Source organism: Somniosus microcephalus, chromosome 13 (assembly GCF_052327205.1).
Source record: "Somniosus microcephalus isolate GS21.2 chromosome 13, FLI_Smic_1.0, whole genome shotgun sequence".
In the NCBI taxonomy this organism is placed as follows: Eukaryota; Metazoa; Chordata; class Chondrichthyes; order Squaliformes; family Somniosidae; genus Somniosus; species Somniosus microcephalus.
In genome coordinates, this window is record NC_140999.1 from 170,314,368 (window position 1) to 170,330,905 (window position 16,538).

Consider the following 16,538-nt stretch of genomic DNA (forward strand, 5'->3'; position numbering starts at 1 on the left):
GCGTTGCATTTCCTGCCATGCTGTGTAGAGCTGTTGTGCAGATGGAAGCTTTTCTGGTTTCACGGAGATCTGTGAGGTTTAGTGCAGGGCTAAGTTAGAATGTTCAAGGGAGCTATTTTTAGGTACTTGTTAATGGATCAAGGGTCTGCTGGGAGCTTCAAGCAGTTTGAGGAGCAGACAGGTGTTAATTAAACTTGTGTTGGTCACTTGTATTGAGCTTTCAGTAGTTAATCTTTTTAGCTTTGAAATTCAACCCTTCCCTTCCCCCCCCCCCCATGAAGGTATTTAATAGCTTGAGGAAAGTGGTGTAAATCACTGCAATGAGTTGGTGCATAACCATTCAAACGTACAAGAAGAAAATCTGTTTTCTTACTAAAATAACATAAGTTGAATAAAACACAAGTTATAAAAGCAACCACTAGATAGAAGAAATTGTGCTAATTAGCTCTGCATCTTTTAAATTCCAGCATTGATTAAAATGGTTGTATATTGTGCTTTGTAACTGAGTGCAGTGTTTGGCTTCATGCAAGCATGAATTATCAGCTTCGATATTCTTTATCTTAAAAACCTGACCAGTCTCTCTTACCACTAAAAATATAAAGTACGAGCAAGAAGCTAACCCATTTGTTATTTGTTTGTTGTGCAATATGTTCTGGTACATCAGCTAATTAACCTTTCTAACAGTCTGCGAGGGCTGAAGACAAGGTGAAGGAAGAGCCTGCTTCTCAAGTGGGTGCCATTGCCTTATCTCCGGAAACTTCAGCAAAGAAAAGTCTTGCATCTTCCCCTGAGGTTGACCTTTTCAGTTATATGTTTGATCGCATTGAATTGTAATTTAAACAAGCACAAATAAACTGATGATAATGATTAGTTTCAAATGGCAGAACTAACATCAGTGTGATGAAATTAGTTTTTTCAGCCAATTTGTTAATATTTTCTAAAATAAATGTTTATCAAGGACAAATGTGAAACAGATAGTTAAATATAAAGATTTAAATATAGACTAGTGTAAGAAATGTTTTCTATTGTAATATTTGTTAGCAATTAACCCATTTATACAGCTAATTTATTTCATCACTAAGCATTATTGTATGTTGAAGGACTTTAAACCATATTACTTTGTGTCCACATTTTAACGATAACTTTTCATATAGTTGCTAAAATGTATGTTGAGAGTTTTAGCTTCATCTAGTTAGAACAATTAATGCTTTACTATAAAGGTATCTAGATAAGTGAAATGCATGTCTGCTGCTATGTGCTTGTTCATGGAATACTATGATGTTGACGAGTTTCTATATTTGAAATGTAGGGCTCTGAGGAATGGGTTATAATAGAAAGACGAACTTCTAGGCTAGAAGAACTAGTTGTAGTTGATATGAAAAGTGACAGAAATGAATCCAAAGAAGAAGAAGCAGTTGAGGCTTCATCACGTGTTTGTGACAAAAGGCAAATTGTATTAGAACTATCTTCTCCTGAAATGGAGCTTATAAAAGAAGCATTTCACAAAGATGAGCCGTGTGAAGCAACCTCTCCAATGACTGAAGAAATTTGTGTTGCATCAGTTGTTCAAAGAGAAGACAATTCTGAAACTACTGGTTTAGAGGAAAAGACTCGGACAATAACTCCTCCATTGAATGGCACAGAGTTGTTGAAGTCAGATGAACAAAAGATTCCTGAGATAGTAACACACTTAGCTGAACCTGAAGAAATTGTGTCCGAGAAGCTTTTAGATGAAGAGCATGTAATCTCCGAAAAGAAACAACTTGTTGACGAATCTGCTAACATCACTGAATCTTCTTCTTCAGAACAAGTTTCAATAAACACTGGAAAAGAACTATCTAAATCTGAAGAAGATTTGGACTCTTCAAAACCAGATTCCCTCGCATCTGAAGATGCAGAGTCTATGCTGCCTTTGCAAGTGACCAACGGAGAGGAATCCAAGCCCGTTTCCTCTGGAAATGATGAAACAATGTCCAAGGAGCATAAAAGAGACTCCAAGCCAGTTTCCCCACAGGACGATAACAAAGAATCCAAACCAGGTTCTCCAATAGCTGAACAAAAGAAAGGTCCAGGCTCTCTGGTCGACAGGCAAGAAGAAGTAAAGACAGATTCCCAAACTTATGACCAAGAGAAGGAAGAAGAAATCAAGACAACTTTCCAAGGGTTTATGCCAGTTCACTTTGTGATTGGCAAAGACAAATCACTTTCAGATGAAGTGAATGCATCGAAGCTAAATTTCTCCGAGAAAGAGCATGACACACAAGTGGCTAGCCAAGAGGAGTCCAAGTCCATTTTTGAAGAGGAGGTAAAGTGTGAAAGTAAATTCATTTTGCCAGTGGTTGAAAAGGAATCACTGACAATACTTACTGAAAAAGCTGAGTGCAAAGCTGCTTCCCAGTTGGATGTTATTGAAACTAATAAAGCTGAAGAACAGTCAAAGCCTTGTGCCTCTCGAGAGGATGCCAAAGAGTCACAGCAATGTTCTGTAAGTTGGGATAAAAAAGAGTCTGAAGCGTGCTCCCTAATAATTGATGGAGAAGACTCAAAGCTATGTTCCACAGGAGAGGATGAAGCATCAAAACCAGAAGAGGACACAAAAGAGCCAAAACCATGTACAACTGAAGAGAATGGAAAAGAATCAAAGCCATGTCCAAAAGAGGATGGGAAAGAATCAAAGCCATGTACACCAGAAGATGTTGGGAAAAAATTGAAGCCATGTCCAAACGAAGATGGAAAAGAATCAAAGCCATGTACACCAGAAGAGGATGGAAAAGAATCAAAGCCATGTACACCAGAAGATGTTGGGAAAGAGTTGAAGCCATGTCCAAATGAAGAGGGAAAAGAATCAAAGCCATGTACACCAGAAGAGGATGGAAAAGAATCAAAGCCATGTACACCAGAAGAGGATGGAAAAGAATCAAAGCCATGTACACCAGAAGATGTTGGGAAAGAGTCAAAGCCATGTACACCAGAAGAGAATGGAAAAGAATTGAAGCCATGTACACCAGAAGATGTTGGGAAAGAGTCAAAGCCATGTATAGCAGAAGTGGATGGAAAGGAATCGAAGCGATGTACAACAGATGATGTTGGGAAAGTGTCAAAGCCATGTACAGCAGAAGAGGATGGAGCTAAGTTTATATCTGTTTTACCAAAGGATGATAAAATGTTCAAGCTAGTTCCCCAGAGTGATGCCAATGATTCTGCTAAATCTGAATCTCAAGCAAATGAAGGGAAAGAATCTAAAGATTGTTTCCCAGTGACAGTGGGAGATGAATCTAAAATACATATTTCTGCAGATATATCGGACTATTCAAACTCCAAGAACTTGCCAGAACACGACTGCTTTTTATCCAATGAACTGTCATTGGGTACAAACCAAGATCAATCTGATCATTTATTTCCTATGAATGACAAAATAGATTCCAGGTCAGAATCTCAAATGGAATATTCTGAAGGAAAATCATCTGAACCTGATTCACCTGATCTTGAGTTGTCCGACCAGAATTTAATTCTTAAAACAGAATTTTCTCATGTCGAAGCATTGTCTAAAGTACAACCATCAACAATGGTTATGCTTTCATCAAAATCAAGAGATGATGAGCCTAAATCCAATAAACTCGCAGAACTTGAGTACATAAGGATCACAAAAGGACTTCCTGAAGTGGTGCCAAAAATAGATCCTTTAAAACTCTCTCTTAAATCTGGAAAAGAGAGCTCAATAGTTAAGCGTGGCAGAGAACTTCCAAACCCATCAGAGGAGGTGACAGAAATTTACTCTTCAACCAAGCTTAAAGAGAGATATGCAGAAGTATATGATATGGGGTCAGCTACCCTGAAGGATAAAATATCATATTTTGAATTGAAATTGGGAGAAAATTCTTACTCAAAAAAGCCAGTTAAAGCGTTGGAATATGCTGCACAGATTTCTGAAGTTGGATCACCGGATTCAGGCTGTGAAGTGGAATTGACAGAAGCAGTGGTAACTCTTCATGTGAATTGTCACAAGGAAACCTTGTTCCAGCATGTTTTGTCAAATGCATTTTACATCACAAGTTTACATAGCTTGAAACGAGCTTATTTCTAAATTGCTATTTTATGTTTTAGTCGTGCGTATTGCTAAATGCCTAGCATTGTATTCAATCCATTAATTTGCTTCCTTTTTTATTTAGACCATTTGGAATTTTGCAACTGCAAATGTCAATCGATCTAGCCAAATTGACCTTTGGCAGCAATGAAAACAGTCTGTCTAGGCAACTGTTGAAGCGTCTCCACAAAAAAAAGTCAATGCTTTTCTCTCATTGCTAGAAAGTTGCATTTTGATACTCTGAAAAAGAATAGGCTGTGACTTCCCCTTGCTTAGTTTGTTTTCTTTCTCTTCACTGCTCTGTTCCTTCCCTTTAAGCATACTAATGCCTGTCAAAACAATTATTTGTGGCTGATTTCCTGCTATTGCTGTGGTGCTAGCTCCCAAACTGTTTTGCTGCTGTGCCATTTAACAGTGAAGACTGCTTTCTGAATTCTCCCATTCAGCTTTTGACTAATGCTTTTGTCTGTTTAGACTAAACCTGCTGCTCATGAATGTGCCTTGGAAGACGGGGAAATAAACCCTTCACAGGAAGCTTCAAAATCTCCAGGGAAATCACCAGTAAAAGGGGAGACGTTAGGAGATACTGTTACTTCAGTAAATATCACACAGGTGTTTAACTCTTACTGAACTTCACATTTATATATGATTTGAAAGTTTGTTCTCTCGTCATGTGAATTAAGTATTTTTGCATCTTGCTACTGGCATTGCAAGCTTTCTTTGTGTTTTCTGCTAATTGCCTGTTTATTTTATTCTGAGTTTGGGGCTGCTCCATTTGTAATCACAGCTGCTACTCAGGTTTTCACAAACCTGCCACTCCATCTATCTCAAAAAGCAAGAACAATATGCTGTTATTTTATGAACATTTTTTCATCTTACAGGAGGCGTTATCTCCACATGAAATACATGAAGAAGAATCTGACAAATCCCAGGTTGCTGATTTTAATTAATTAACAACCTGTTTAGACCTTAATTCATCTGTTTCTTCATACTACCCATGTGTCACTTCAACTGTTTGTCCACGGTCATGTTTTGATTATTTTTGACCATCTTCATAATTCCTCTAGTTGAATACAGATTTTTTTTTTTTCATTGATCTATACCATTCACATTCAATCTATGTAGCTTTTTGATCCTTATTGTCTTGATCTTCACCATTCTTTCTTGCTCAGAGAACTGAAGCAAAGCAGGAACCGCAAAGGAGGTCGATGACAGCCAAACAAGAATCTGAAGAAGTCATGGAGCAGATGCAAGAGCTTGTGGTCCAGACGTTGGTGACAAAGGAGACCGGTGTGGAGGTTGAACACAAACATTCAAACATCCCTACAAACTCCTCAGGGCATACTGAAGCCGAGAGAGAATTTACAGTGCCAGGCAAAGTGGAAGAAATTGACGGAGTATTGGAAGTGAAGAAGTTATCAACACAAACCAAGACGGGTAAACGAGAAAGAATAGACAGTGCCACCTCTGAAACCAATGTCATTACTCTGCCTGCCAAAAGTACTGAAGGACAGCCTGCTCAAGAGGATGGGGAGGACCAACACAAAAGCATTGACCACGAACCTGAAGACTCTCAAGAAAAACCTCAACATGAGGTAACTTAACACCCTTTAGGAAACAGAATGCATGTCCTCACCTTCTACATTTCACCTTTCAGTGTGTGTAAAACTGTAACCATCTCAACCAATTGCTTGCTTCCCCAAAGTCCATCGCAATAGATTAAATTTGCTGAAGCCTACTAAGTTACAAAGCCATGCAATTCTATAAATTTGAAAACAAGTTGTTGGAATTAGAGCAAGTTAGTGAGCATCTGTGAAGAAAAAGGACAGGTTAACGTTTTGGGTGTATGCCCTTTGCAGTTCACCTGAAATGTTGTAACCTGCCTTTTCTCTCAACAGATGCTGACTGACCTGTGTAATTTGAACAGTTTCTATTTTATGTCTCAGATTTTCTTTTTTTTTAACTTTTATTTATGTAAATGAATGCTTTAGTCTAACTTGTGATCGTCAGTGAATGCATTATAAAGGCATGTGTATTTCTTCTAACAATGTAACATTACACTAACTGTATCATCTGTATTACTAGAGCATGTGCTTGTTAACACGAATGGTTTTTATTAAAGGAACTAAATGACATTTGTTCCTACCTATTCTGCAGTGTTTGCACATCAGAAATATTGAATAAAAGCAGCAATTTGCTTACAACAGTGGTTTTTCTATTAAAGGAGCTGTGCACTTCGATCGGAATCTAAAGAACGTTTACTTTTAGCATTTTCCAGTAGCTTGGATCCATTTCCTCAGCAATTGTGATAATTTTATTTAAACTGTAGGTTAGTGTTTTGCTTTTATTAAATAGATTCTGGGACGGCAGCCTTACTATTTGGAGCTGCAATCCAGAACGCCAGTTTTGGTTCTGCTAGGGGCCTGGTCAGCAATAAATGTTTTTTTAAAGAACCAATACAAGTTTGAAAATGTTAACCCAGGTTAGTCAGCACATACATAACGGTATGTAGCAATATGTAACTCCTTTAAGAGACTACTGTTGTATTATTTGTTATGTATTTACTGTACATGAGCTGGGATTGTTGTCTTGTCTTGTGTCTTTTTTCCCTGTTTTTGTGTGGTAAGCTTACTCAATATTATTATTCACCAAATCCTGTCCAGTTTTATCTTTCAAAGACTTTGGCCCTGAAATTATGCCACGGGATACTCTGATACAAACGCTTGTTGCTTCATTTCAGATTCCTTTCTTTGGGAATTCAGCATATATAACAAGTGGGTTATTGCCGCCACAAAAGGGCGAGAAAGGAATTGGGCATTTGGGCACATGTATCACTGGTTAATTTTGGGGCCTTTGTATTTACATCTGCTTAAAATTACATGAAAATGAAGTAATTTCATGGGCAAAATTTAAAGATATAATCATATATTTAATTTAAGGAGTTATAATGGAGATTTTTTTTAATGTAGAAGATAATTTGTGAGGTTGAATACATCTCGACTTTGTTTCAGGCTTGACAGAAGTAAGTAACGTGGAAATGTTTCTTCGTGTGCCGATGGCAGTGTGCGTAAATCAAGTCTAAAGAATAATAGACAATTACATTAAACAAATGTGGGTATTTTTATTTTATAGGGCATTATGAAAACAAAAACTGGACTGGCAAGTGAGGTATCTACTCTAAAGACAGAAACTTCCTCCAAAGAAACATCTTTGCCATTTGAGATGAAAACAACCACTAAAACCACCCAGGTATTCAGGGTTTAATTTGCTTGTTCTTAATAGAAGCCAGAGAGTAGTCAGTATAGGGGTGGAGGTGAGCCCGGAGGGAAGTGCAACACAGTTTTGTAGGTGGAAGAATTAAATCAATAGTTAAACTTGATACCTACTTGTTCCATGGCATAAAACAGGCAGTAGCAGATTGGCTCCAGCTGGTTTTCCTTTCCTTCGTGGTCAGCAGAACTGGAGTTATGGCAAGTGTGTTCAAGCCACAGCCCAGATGCCAAAGGCAGCTGTGAGCCCTGGCATTCCGTCCCACAGAGCCCCTGGTACTCTGTCCTATTTGCACTTCCATTTCTTAATTGCTAGTTTGTCCTGTTTGATTTTCCTTTGTTTGGAGGTTTAAAAAGGAATGTTCCTAATGTTGTCACATTAATGGATAGATCCTCAATCAGGAAACTTGTATCTGTTAGTATGTGCAGTTTAAGATGCTTGCAAACTGATAATTTAAACTCAATGGGTGAAATTTGTCTCTTGTAGCACAGAAATGGATGTTAGAACATCGGTCGCCTGTTATATGCCCCGCCCGATATTCAGTTCCATTGACTTCAAAGGAACTAAATATCGGGCAGGGCATATAACAGGTGGCTGATGCGATACCACCCGTTTTGCACTTCCGCCCAATTTCCACCCCTATGCGTGGCCTGCGAAGGTCCATGTTGTACACCATGTCAGCTCAGTGGTAGCCCTCTTGCCTCTGAGCCAGAAGGTCATGGGTTTGTACCCCATACCGGAGACTTGAGCACATAATCGAGGCTGACACTTCAATGCAGTACTGAGCTGTGCCGTCTTTCAGACGAGACGTTAAGCCGAGGCCCCGTCTGTCCTCTCAGGTGATGTAAAAGATCCCATGGCACTATTTGAAGAAGAGCAATGGAGTTCTCCTGGTGTCCTGGCCAGTATTTATCCCTCAAGCAACATTGCTAAGAAAAACAAGTAATGACTATCTCATTGCTATTTGTGGGGCCGTGCTGTACACTAATTGACAGCCGCGTTTACTTACATTGCAACAGTTACTGTACTTCAAAAGTAATTTGTTAGCTGTGAAGTGCTTTGGGACATCCTGAGCTTTTGAAAGGTGGCATTTCAATGCAAGTTCTCTTTTTAAGTGGCCCACTCCTGAGATGTAACATTCATATCATTAATAGTCAATATAAAATCATATAAATTACTCCTAACTTGAAAATAAATCTGGGCAATACAGCAACGTAACAACCATGGATTTGTTTACCAGGTTATGTGTACTTCTATCAGATCTGAAAATAAATTGCCGATTTGCACCACATAATTATTTACTTACTTTAGTTTTTTTTAGGCCCACATTTATTTTTGATCCGTTTATGTACATTTCCATGGGCAGACCGGCACACACTAATGTCGTTCACGAGTTGAATCCGGTAAATTCAGCGATCCTACACTCGAAGGGAGCATAGGTCGAAGAATTGATGCTACAGTTTTGAGCACAGCTCCCCGATGAAAGGACAAAATCTGTGAATTCATTCTAAGATAAGAGAAAGCAATATATTTCAGTGCTGTAAGACCTGTTTAATGTGAGTTGTATGTTTTTTGTTTTTTATTGTAGGTTACCAATAGTCCAGGTCCGGGGAATGAAGCTGTTACGAGCTCTCAAAATATGGTCTCGGAAATTGTGTCCACATCAGCTGTAGGTTGCTGAATCTTGCATAAGAAATTTTCAAGATTTCTATTTTTCCTTGGGGCTAGAACAGTCCTTTGTGCCTGGAAGTCTCCTGTAAGCTGTGCATGTTTTACATGTTTTTCAGGTTGACAGTAGCAGTGGAGCTGCAACCGTAACAAGCTCTCAGTCTGTTACTTCGGAAACCATATCCACATCAACTACTACTCATATCACCAAGGTAACACTGTTGTTGATAGGCCATTTACACTGAGAATGTGCCCACAGCTATGCAAATGAAACTATTTGTTGTTAAATTCCAGGCACAGTTGGATAGGTGTTAAAGATAGCACATTACTTTTGGCAAGAAATGTTGAACTAAAAAGAGAGGTTGTGATGACCTTGAGTGTTCATTTCTAATCTTGCTTTATCAGCTAAGGAGGTTCACATTCCTTCCTTGAGATTATATTCCAAAATTCCTGTTTCTGCTTGTGAAAGCAAATATTTGAGTTGTTAAAATACCAGCAGTGGTAACTGTGCAGTGGTGCCAGATCATCTGTTTTTGGTTTTGTTGGTTGAGGGATAAATATTGGCCAGGACACTGGGCGAACTGCCCTGCTGTTTGAAAAAGGGGCCGTGGAATCTTTTACATCTACCCGAGAGCCTCAGTTTTACATCTCGTCCGAAAGACCGTATCTCCGACAGTACAACGCTCCCTCAGTACTGCACTGGCATGTCCACTGAGATTATGTGTTCAATTTCTAAGTGGGGCTTGAAACCATGACCACCTTGCTCAGAGGCGAGAGTGCGACCACTGAGCCAAGGCTGACCCCAGCTCCCAATCGCTTTGGCACCTGACTAGTGAGCCCTTGCCAGGTCAGCAAGCTCCATTCACAACCACCTTTTGCTTCCTCTAGATATCCAATTTTCATGTCCACCTCCGAAGCTTACCTTGTTATTACATGCTTGTGTGGCAAAGTATTAAAAACCTTGGTGAAATCTAAATGTATCACATCCACAGAATTTCCATGGTCAACAAGGGCCATTATTTTCTCAAAAAACTCCAATAACATTTATGAAGTATGTATCTGTTTTGTACTCTGTGTATAGTATTTCTAAATGAGATCCAATTTTCTTCCATGCCTTATCCTTCTAATCGTGCTATATAGTCCAGTTTCCTTGGCTCATCCCTTATCTACTCAAAATCTGCCTTTCGAAAGTTGAATGTTTGGTTGTACTCCTGCTCCATTTTAATATAAGTCCAAGAAACTCCACCATATTCGGGTCACTGTTGCCAGGGTGTTCTGACTCTGACCTGCTCTGCTCAATCAGCTGGCCTTAACATAATATTGGGTCCAATTGCACTCCTGCCCGCATAGGTTTCTTGACAAATTGTGTCTCGGATTATGTTTTTGCTCCTATTGCGCTCATTATGAATTTCCCAGAAAAAGTCACCCAGAAAAAGCGCATCTGTTCTTATAGGCTTCCCTTTTTTTGACTACACATTTCTTCTCCTCCAAAGCAGACATGAATAGTAAGTTTTCTTCCCCTCATGTCTCTTATCTCTTTCCACAGACTTTCAATTATTGAACCAGGTGTCTGTGATACCCATCATAACCTCCCTCCCCAGCAAGTACTTCCAGGTCTCCCATTTTATTCTAAGACTCCTGGCATTCATACAGAGCTTTAAAACATCCATTGCACCCACTCCCGAGGCTAATATGGTTTCTTAATTTGTCATTCATTTCCCCATGTTTTAAGATTTAAAATTACAAAGGGTTTTGACAGGGTGCATAGGGAATGACTATTTACTCTGATTGGAGAGTCATTTGAGGGGAGGGGGGGGTCATCAGTTTAGAATTAAGAGACATGTTCACAGGGAAAGTGAGGCGAAGACCATTGCATCTTTTAACAGAACAGTGGACCAACATCTGAACCAGAAGAAAATACAGAGCTATGAAGGTAGTGGGATTAGGTTTGGATTGCTCCAGCAAAGAGCTGGCTCAGCACAAAGGACCCATTGACTTTTCTTGTGCTATAAACTCCTATGCTTCTATGTGGTTATATGCTGATACTCTGCACACTTCCCTGCTCGATCAGTGTCTGCACTTGAATGATCATCCACCAGCCCATGCTTTGTACCATAACATCTGGCTTCTACATTGTTCAACCTCCATAGCAGACCTCGTGTATCCCATGCAGTTTGTTATGAATCTTATGATCCATGAAGAAAGACTCATGAAATAACACTGGGCGGCCAGCTGGTGGCGCCGTCCAAGGAGTATAAATACTCGGGCGTGGGCCCAGCTTGACCGGGACATTTTGTAAACAGGAACTAGTGAAAGATAACTAGACCTCCATGTTTTGAAACAAGCTGATTAAAGCCTTGCTTTATACTCGAACCAAGTGCATAGTGAGTTTTATTACGTCACAGTTCACCAGTTGGTTATGTGCCACCATCTGTTACTTCCACAGCTAGGTGAGCATGTCCTAATAGGGCACAATCATAGCCGCAGTACAGAAACTAATGACAGAGACAGCCACACCAACAAATGTGTACCACTGAAGAAATGAGTTCATTGTAAATATAGCTTGCATTGCAATGTCATTTTTTCATTGTGCAGGAAATAAAATGGCCGAATCCAGCTGAAATAGGTGGTTATGTAGGGAAATGTGATTGCCAATTTGTGCACAGCAAGGCCCCAGCAAATGAATTGAATGACCAGATAATCTGTTTTGGAGTATTGGTTCAGGGAGGAATGCTGCCCAGGACACTGAGAGAACTCCCTACTCTTTCAATAGCTCCATGGATTTTTTACATCCACCTGAACCACTGGAACAGACAGATGAGGTCTCATTTATCATCTCATCCAAGAGATGGCACCTCTGACAATGCAACACCCCTCAGTACGGTACTACACTGAAATGCCAGCCTAGATTATCTGCTCAAATTCTGGTGTGGGGCTTGAACCCACAGACTTCTGACTCTGAGGCAGGAGGGCTCACTGAGCCAAGCTGATGATAATTCATGGTCAACAGCAAATTAGTCCTTAACGTAGATTACACTGTACTAAGGTCTGACCCCTTTTGTACAATAATTAAACTTTAGCTAAGACCGAGGATAAAGTTGTCAAGACAGTTGAAATGATGTGTGGCTGGAATTATGCTTATTTTTCATGTTCTTTTTTGGTAATGGATTTTTTGATTCTGTGTCAAACAATTGTCTGGTTTGATTTTTCTGGTCATAGGAACGGAGGAACTGGAGTAGGCCATTTAGCCCCTCGAACCCACTCTACCATTCAATGAGATCATGGCTGATCTGTGACCTAACTCCATATACCCGCCTTTGCCTCATATCCCTTAATACCTTTGGTTAACAAAAATCTATCAATCTCTGATTTAAAATTAACAATCGATCTAGCATCAATTGCCATTTGTGGAAGAGAGTTCCAAACTTTCATCAACCTTTGTGTGTAGAAGTGTTTCCTAATTTCACTCCTGTAAGGTCTGGCTCTAATTTTAGACTATGTCCCCTAGTCCAAGACTTCCCAACCAGCGGAAATAGTTTCTCTCTACTACCCTATCTGGTTCCCTTAATATCTTGATTTTTATTTTGATCAGTTGGGTGTCTGACATGCACAGAAAAACCAATTGCCATGTTTGAGCGTCAGCACACTCAGTTGTTGAGAAATCCACACAGCTAGTTTCTGGTTTCCCAACTCTCTGCCCATAGGACACACCCCAATGACAGTCCACAGAGCTGAGGTACAGGCTGGCAGAGCAGATTTTTCTGTTGAACTTATAATAGTTACTAACAAATGGACTTTATTATGTATTCAGTCAGTGAAAGGTGGATTCTCAGAAACCAGGATTGAGAAAAGAATCATCATCACTGGCGATGCCGATGTTGACCAAGACCAGGTACGAAACGCTTTGCATTATCCAACATGCACAGTCTTTCCGTAACATAATTTTCGCAAAAGTATGTGATGCTGAATGAAAGGAAAGAGGAGTTTCTGATTATGCATTTGTGTATTATTTTCTGTAGCCAACAATGGGGGGGAAAATGTAATTGGCCACTACGAGTAGTGACATCGACAATCCACTTATGGTGAAACAAAGAAGGTGTATACGATTTTCCTAAAGATCAAATAGAGGAAATCATTCCCACAGTAGTAGGGAAAATGCAAGAATCTATTAATGGCCCACTAATTCCGGTCCCAACGCGTGAGTACGGACGGGGTACTCACGCGTGGGCCTGTTGGAAGTGCCGGATTTCAGCATGCGTGGGAAACCGGCATTTCCTCCAAGGGGTTCAGAGGTCCAACGCGTGCGCGCAGGACTCTGCGTGCACGCGTTGAACTTCCTTCTCTTTGACAGGTTTGCCCGTGTGTAAGGGCCTCAACTTTTTAGAAATGTAAAAAGGAGACCTAAGGACTTGATTCTTTAAGGTAAGTGGTCTACTTTTTAAAATTATAATATTTTTTCCACAGCTTTATTGTTTTTAAGGACTTTCCAGTAAGGTAAGTGTATTTTTAGACCCGATTTCTTAAAAAATTATTTTTTTCAAAAATTTGATTAATTGTTTAAAATAGTTTTTTAAAGTTATTTATAGTTCATTTAATTAGTGGGATGTTTTTTAAAATTTTATTTAAAGTTTTAGTAGTGTTTTGGGCGCCCGTAGTTTTCATGAGTTTGACAGTTCTTACTATCAAACTCATGAATGAAGTTTTCCCTCCCCTGATTGGCTGCCCAGTGCTCACCTGATCCCAGCCGGCACATCGAACTAACTACGCCGCTGGACCAGGCAAGCACAGCGCGCCGACACCTGAACCGGGCCAGTGACAGGAATTCCAAGCAGGCCCAGGCTTCAGCTGTCGGCGCGCCGGGTAAGTGCACATCGGGGGCTTGCACGCGCGGCAAGCCCCCGAACCTAATTTCTGGGCCATTAGGGATGTGGTAACAGGGTACTTAGAAAATAATAATGGCCCAGATTTTCCTGGGCCTATGACCATGTATGCGGTGCACATGCGGGCATCAGTGCCCCGCAAGTTCCAGGATACCGTGTGCACTGCGCGTGTGCGAAAATCCAGAACTTGCGATCTGTCAAGCTTCAGCTTGACAGATTGTCCGCATCCCTGGGAATTGGACATTCGCTGGCAGAGAGTTGGGCTACTTGCCCAGCGAATGCCCGTGAAACTTTTACGCCCGGTAAAAGCAGGCGTAGGGCTGCCTTTTACCGGCGTAACAGTTTAAATAAATATATATTTTTAAAAATTATTTAAACATTAAAAAAAACTTAAATTAGTTGTAGGTTATTTTTAGCCCCTTTAAAATGTTTAAATTTATTTTTCAAAATATCAAATTTTTGCTTTAAATGTTTAATTGAATTGTATTTTAATTAATTTTGAACATGTAATGATTTATTTTTATTTAACAGCTATGTAATTGTGTTTTTAGGGGATTCCTATTCATGCTTATGGGAATTCCGTATGTAAATATAATCACCATAAGCATAATGGGGATCCCCCATTTTGATTGGTTGCCCTGGCTCACGTGATCCCAGGGACTCTTGCGAACCGCGTGCGCCCTGGGATACATGGGTCTTTATGCATGCATACACAGAGGCCCAGGAGCGCGAGTCTACGAACCTCCGGGACCATCGGGTAGGTTCGTACTTTTCTTGTGGCTCGGAAGCATTCGCCCGTGGGAAGCCTCCGACCGCAAATTCAGGCCCATAGGATTAGGCAGAGTCAAATCAAATTTATGAAAGGGAAATCGTGTTTGACAAATCTAAGAGTTTTTTGAGGTTGTAACCAATGTTACCTCTTGTTCTCTTTTGGGCTGTGCGGCCCATTCAAAATTCCACGCATGTGTGGTTTTTTTTTTTCAATTTAAAAGCCGGCTCGCCGGCTGTGTGGGACCCCTAGAGCGCTGTGCAGCTTAAAGGGAATATTGGTTGTATCTAGCAAGGCAGATAAAGGGGAACCAATGGATGTGGTGTATTTGGATTTTCAGAAAGCATTCAATAAGGTGCCACACAAGAGGTTATTATACAAAATTAGGTCTCATGGGATAGGGGGTAATATATTAGCATGGATTGAGGATTGGTTAACGGACAGAAAACCGAGAGTAGGAATAAACTGGTCATTTTCAGGTTGGCAGGCTGTAACTAGTGGGGTGCCGCAAGGATCAGTGCTTGGGCCTCAGCTATTTACAACCTACAACAATGATTTAGATGAGGGGACCGAGTGTAATGTATCCAAGTTTGCTGGCGATGCTGCAACAACAACAACTTGTATTTATATAGCACCTTTAACATAGTAAAACGTCCCAAGGTGCTGCACAGGAGTATTATAAGACAAAAAATTTGACACCCAGCCACATAAGGAGAAATTAGGGCAGGTGACCAAAAGCTGGGTCAAAGAGGCAGGTTTTAAGGAGGGCGGAGAGCTTTAGGCAGGGAATTCCAAGCTTAGGGACTAGGCAACAGAAGGCACAGCCACCAATGGTTGAGCGATTTATAATCAGGGATCCTCAAGAAGGCAGAATTAGAGGATACAAAGCGAAGTGGGAAAGTAAGTTGTGAGCAGGACGTAAAGAGGCTGCAAAGGGATATAGACAGGTTAAGTGAGTGGGCAAGAACATGGTAGATGGAATATAATGTGGAGAAATGTGAAGTTATCCACTTTGGTAGTAAAAATAGAAAAGCAGAATATTTTTTAAATGGTGAGAGACTGGGAATTCTTGGTAATCAGAGGGACCTGGGTGTCCTTGTACATGAATCACAGAAAGTTAACATGGAGGTACAGTGAGCAATTAGGAAATGTTAGCCTTTATTACTAAAGGATTGGAGTACAAGAGTAAAGAAGTCTTACTTCAATTATATAGGGCTGTGGTGAGACCACATCTGGAGTACTGTGTACAATTTTGGTCTCCTTACCCAAGGAAGGATATGCTTACCTTAGAGTGAAGTGCAATGATGGTTCACTAGACTGATTCCTGGGATGGGGGGGGGATTGTCTGAGGAGAGATTGAGGAGACTAGGCCTATATTCCCTAGAGTTTAGAAGAATGAGAGGTAATCTCATTAAAATGTATAAAATTCTTAAGGGACTTGACAGGGTAGATGCTGGGAGGATGTTTCCTCTGGTCGGGGAGTCTAGGACTAGGGGTCAGAGTCTCCGAATAAAGGGTCGGCCATTTAGGACTGAGATGAGAAATTTCTTCACTCAAAGGATTGTGAATCTATGGAATTCTCTACCCCAGAGAGTTGTGGATGCTCTGTCATTAAGTATATTCAAGACAGAGATTGATTTGGATACTAAGGGAATCAAGGGATATGGGGATAGTGCAGGAAGGTGGTGTTGAGGTAGAAGATCAGCCATGATCTTATTGAATGGGGGAGCAGGCTTGAAGGGCTGAATGGCCTACTTCTGATCCTATTTCTTGTGTTCTTATTGCGAATAGTTTTATTATATAACTTCATAAATAGATTTATTACATTACTACATAGAGCTGTATATTTTATTATTATTGAGCACTT

The 16,538-nt window shown here is 40.2% G+C and overlaps 1 protein-coding gene across 9 annotated transcripts in view; it reads left to right on the forward strand.

The window, feature by feature from the left end:
• The window catches only part of LOC147108767 (uncharacterized), a 347,177-nt gene that overhangs the window by 323,399 nt on the left and 7,240 nt on the right, over window positions 1-16,538 (forward strand). For 6 of the 9 annotated variants that reach the window (XM_086005566.1, XM_086005565.1, XM_086005564.1 and 3 more), the window contains 9 exons: window positions 685-792; window positions 1,310-3,979; window positions 4,559-4,696; window positions 4,966-5,016; window positions 5,257-5,679; window positions 7,217-7,333; window positions 8,943-9,023; window positions 9,142-9,234; window positions 12,834-12,914. In XM_086005566.1, the coding sequence (XP_085861692.1) occupies window positions 685-792; window positions 1,310-3,979; window positions 4,559-4,696; window positions 4,966-5,016; window positions 5,257-5,679; window positions 7,217-7,333; window positions 8,943-9,023; window positions 9,142-9,234; window positions 12,834-12,914 (3,762 nt within the window). The remainder of the gene's footprint in view (window positions 1-684; window positions 793-1,309; window positions 3,980-4,558; window positions 4,697-4,965; window positions 5,017-5,256; window positions 5,680-7,216; window positions 7,334-8,942; window positions 9,024-9,141; window positions 9,235-12,833; window positions 12,915-16,538) is intronic. The other 3 variants (XM_086005570.1, XM_086005571.1, XM_086005572.1) reach the window with 3 other exon arrangements.